Source organism: Sycon ciliatum, chromosome 13 (genome assembly GCF_964019385.1).
Source record: "Sycon ciliatum chromosome 13, ocSycCili1.1, whole genome shotgun sequence".
Classification (NCBI taxonomy): Eukaryota; Metazoa; Porifera; class Calcarea; order Leucosolenida; family Sycettidae; genus Sycon; species Sycon ciliatum.
In genome coordinates this window covers 13835731-13840730 of record NC_088655.1, presented here as the reverse complement: position 1 = coordinate 13840730, position 5000 = coordinate 13835731, and the positions used below count along the sequence as shown (strand labels likewise).

At 51.6% G+C, this 5000-nt stretch overlaps 1 protein-coding gene across 2 annotated transcripts in view; it reads right to left on the bottom strand.

Moving 5' to 3' along the window:
* LOC135829441 (pleckstrin homology domain-containing family G member 2-like) overlaps positions 1–5000 on the bottom strand; it is a 66002-nt gene that overhangs the window by 49175 nt on the left and 11827 nt on the right. For both annotated transcript variants that reach the window (XM_065341847.1, XM_065341848.1), the window contains exon 5: positions 480–549. In XM_065341847.1, the coding sequence (XP_065197919.1) occupies positions 480–549 (70 nt within the window). The remainder of the gene's footprint in view (positions 1–479; positions 550–5000) is intronic.

Genomic DNA, 5000 nt, shown 5'->3' with positions numbered 1-5000 from the left:
AATCAGTAGCAACCCTGCGGGAGATTATTGATACTGGAATGTGGGAGAATGTTGAGAAACTTGTGGAAATTTTTCCCATTTCATGATCAGGGAGGATTCTCCATTATTTGGAAGCCATGAAAAAGAATTTTACTGAATATGTTGACGCCACATGAATTATTGCCGACCACGATTATGTCAGCTGCTACACTTGAATGCCGTTAACATGCCTGGCATCTGAGGTCGCAAAATATTACGCTGCAAAATGTAACAACTTTACAGCAACAGCAGTAGCACTTCCTCCAGTTCAATACAATTGTCGCAGTTCTATGAGCAATTATACGAGAGTGACAATTTTAATGAACAGGAGGAATTACCACGTCTTCCTTCTGATTCATTGGAAGCAACCAGACCAAACAGTGATTCATTGGAAGCAACCAGACCAAACAGTGATTCATTGGAATCAACCAGACCAAACAGAGCCAAGCGGCACTACTTACTCTTTTGACAAAGCAAGCACAAAGTGCTACCGGCTCATTTTCACATTTGACTAAGTCATCTAACAACGAGCTAAAAACACAACAGCAGCAGCAACACCACCACCAACAGAAGTAGCATCAGCAGCAACAGTAGTGGCGGAAGCGTTGGCACCAGCAGCAACAAAAGCAGCAGCATCGGTTGCAGCAGTGGATCAGCAGCAGGATCAGCAGAAGCAGCAGCAGGACACAAATATCACTGATCCGATCAGATCATACATTATGCAGTGTAGACCAGAACACATAATAGCAATGCAGTACATGTCCAGTGTAACATATGCAGTACATGTCCAGTGTAACATATGCCCATAGAATGAGAGCTATGCTGCTGCACCCTATCAAAATCCAACAGCAGAAACACTGGATTATTATTATTATTATTCCCGTAGCTATGCAAAAGACATTACTTCAGTAACGTCTGGTGCTAGCCAGGGTCCACACAGCTTTAATTTCGTGTTTGTTTGTGCCATCGGCATGCCTGGCGCTATCCCGCACCTTTTCCGTACCGTACCATCAAGGACAGCATCGGCATGCCTGGCGCTGTCCCGTACCTGTCCCGTACCGTACCGTCAAGGACAGCATCGGCATGCCAATCGCTATCCCGTACCTGTCCCATACCGTACCATCAAAGACAGCATCGGCATGCCAATCGCTATCCCGCACCTGTCCCGTACCGCACCATCAAAGACAGCATCGGCACGCCAATCGCTATCCCGTACCTGTCCCATTCCGTACCATCAAAGACAGCATCGGCATGCCAATCGCTATCCCGCACCTGTCCCATACCGGACCATCAAGGACAGCATCGGCATGCCAATCGCTATCCCGCACCTGTGCCATTCCGTACCATCAAAGACAGCATCGGCATGCCAATCGCTATAACGCACCTGTCCCATTCCGTACCATCAAAGACAGCATTGGCATGCCAATCGCTATCCCGTACCTGTCCCGTACCGTACCATCAAAGACAGCATCGGCATGCCAATCGCTATCCCGTACCTGTCCCATTCCGTACACTCAAAGACAGCATTGGCATGCCAATCGCTATCCCGCACCTGTCCCATTCCGTACACTCAAAGACAGCATTGGCATGCCAATCGCTATCCCGCACCTGTCCCATTCCGTACCATCAAAGACAGCATCGGCATGCCAATCGCTATCCCGCACCTGTCCCGTGCCAATCGCTATCCCGTACCTGTCCCGTACCATCAAAGACAGCATCGGCATGCCAATCGCTATCCCGTACCTGTCCCATTCCGTACCATCAAAGACAGCATCGGCATGCCAATCGCTATCCCGCACCTGTCCCATTCCATACCATCAAAGACAGCATCGGCATGGCAATCGCTATCCCGCACCTGTCCCGTACCGTACCATCAAGGACAGCATCGGCATGCCAATCGCTATCCCGCGCCTGTCCCGTACCGTACCATCAAAGACAGCATTGGCATGCCAATCGCTATCCCGTACCTGTCCCGTACCGTACCATCAAAGACAGTATCGGCATGCCAATCGCTATCCCGCACCTGTCCCATTCCGTACCATCAAAGACAGCATCGGCATGCCAATCGCTATCCCGCACCTGTCCCGTACCGTACCATCAAGGACAGCATCGGCATGCCAATCGCTATCCCGCACCTGTCCCATTCCGTACCATCAAAGACAGCATCGGCATGCCAATCGCTATCCCGCACCTGTCCCATTCCGTACCATCAAAGACAGCATTGGCATGCCAATCGCTATCCCGCACCTGTCCCATTCCGTACCATCAAAGACAGCATCGGCATGCCAATCGCTATCCCGCACCTGTCCCGTACCGTACCATCAAAGACAGCATCGGCATGCCAATATTCAAAGTAAGTAAATTAAGTAAATTATCGTGTCCGTTCCCGAAGGGAACTCATGGCGGCCGCTAACACCCGGTAAACCCTAGCGGCAGATGCAGCGCCTAACGGTGGGGGTGAGTGGATAAGTCTCACAACCACTGGCACAAGTGCCGAGAACGACCTCATTAGCTGCATCCATGTACCCCTTGTGCCTGGCCACAAGTTCCCGCTGGAAAAACCGCTCCCAGGCAGGACTTGAACCAGGTACCTCTCGTATCTCAATCATGGTCTTTGACCAACCCACTGTGCCTGCCTGGAATATTCAAATAGGGCTTTCAAATGCTCATAACGTGAAGAATGAGTATGTATGCGAAGTGTATCAGGGGGATGAATGCAGGGCGACAGTGCAGGTTCGAATCCTAGGTTATTTCTTTAAAAAAAAAAGGAGAAATGAAACATTTATAACATCCCTATGCTTTTTTTGCCTAGGTCATCAAGTTGGTAGACGGTGCCGTATTACTATTACCCTCTAATGCAAAGAGAAAGTTTATTCTCGAAAGTTTATTCTCGCTAGGCAAAAAAGTATAGCGTAGGGCCCTGAGCTTCCAAGCTCTCTCGTTTATTAGGATGACTCCAGAACAAACCACATATTGAAAATATACATCGGCAATATCATTGCATGTGCGTGTGTTGTCCATGACCTTGTGGAGTTTGTGTGCCAACCTACTCCTGGCTGGCTGGCTAGCTCAGTCTACTCCTGGCTAGCTAGCTCAGTCTACTCCTAGCTAGCTGGCTAGCTCAGTCTACTCCTGGCTGGCTAGCTCAGTCTACTCCTAGCTGGCTAGCTCAGTCTACTCCTGGCTGGCTGGCTAGCTCAGTCTACTCCTAGCTGGCTAGCTCAGTCTACTCCTGGCTGGCGAGCTCAGTCTACTCCTAGCTGGCTGGCTAGCTCAGTCTACTCCTGGCTGGCTAGCTCAGCCTACTCCTGGCTGGCTAGCTCAGTCGACAGATAAAATATTCTTAATCCCAGTGCTGTGGGTTTGAGCACCATATTGCCATATTGCCATATTGCCATATTGCCATATTGGATGCAAAACATGTTACGAAAGATGGTTTTATTTGTTCAGTAAAGTTGAAGGTCGCCACACCACGTTGCCATACTAAGCAGCCGCCACAGGATTCTCTTTCATCATAGTTTACTACCGCTGGACTCTCTTTCATAATAGTTTACTGGACTCTCTTTCATAATAGTATACTGGACACGACATCAAACGAACAACTGGCCAGGGTAAAGTGATGTGTACTTTTTTACAAACACACATGAGCACACACACACACACACACACACACGCACACGCACGCACACGCACACACACACACACACACACACACACACCTGTCCTGTCCTGTAGACCCACTGCCACAAGGGTCACGTGGGCCCCGGAGGGGCATCGGAGAGGAAGATGGAGCACGCAGTCTGATGGCGCCGAAGATGGTGGAGCAAACGGAACCGGCGAGAACACATGCACACATGACTGAACGAATTACGCTGCTGGTCAGTCGGGCGCGGGCCAGTCCTTGAGCACCGGTGACGACCGCGGCCTTGCGCAGTCCTCGAGCACCGGTAACGACCGCGGCCTTGCGCAGTCCTCGAGCACCGGTGACGACCGCGGCCTTGCGCAGTCCGAAAGCAGCGGGAACACACAGCACAGTGCGCAGCACAGCAGGCATCCTGCACATAGACTTGCCGGGGCTCAGGAGGCTGAGGCTGAGGTGCGGAACAGCGGTGAACAGCTAGACCACCCTTTTTTCAAAACCAATGCCCACAATCTCCACAGTGGCAAGCCCCTCGCTGCTCAGTAATCGGCTTGGCCCGCTCAACCACACATTTGTGGCGAGCACGATCTCCAGAGCGCGAGAATGACCGATTGCAATCCGCACATACCACTGGGCCAGGCTGAGGCACATTCTCCACAGGCTTGGCGTACATAGCCCGCCAGTCAGCGCAGGACCAGGCAATAGGGTACCATTCCTTGGTGAGGCCACAAACTCTTAGGTCGGAAACAACGCAATCCTTCCAGCGCTTGCGAGGGCCATGTGCTGGGCGACGTGTGGGAAGTGAGCCAAACAGGAACTGTCTCGGCATCCGGCTACTGTCCATCCGGGCAACATGGCCCAGCTACTCTAGGCGACGCTGTGCAACCTTCACGCAGATGGTATCAGTGTCACCCCACATCTCCAACAGTTGGGCGTTGGTCGTGTGATTATGCCAGCAATCTCTGCGGGACACACCCAAGATGGAACGGATTCACCGCATATGGAAGACTGACAAACGTTGGAGATCGTGCTGCAATGGTGTCCAACACTCTGACCCATAGAGGAGGAGCGACAGCACACATGCATTAAACACACACCTCTGGATATGCAAATCGAGGTCAGAATTGCTGAAGATGGCTCCTTGCAAGGCGCCGCAAGCACGAGAGGCATGCACAATCTGAGCAGTGATGTCCTGTGTCGACCGGCCACCGCGATGAATGAGAGATCCAAGATACCGGAACTCCGAAACACACTCGATAACCGTGCCAGCTAGCTCGATTGGAGCGCAGTCCCCAGGCGAAACATCCCTGCCTGCAACCAAGAACTGTGTCTTGGTAGCGCT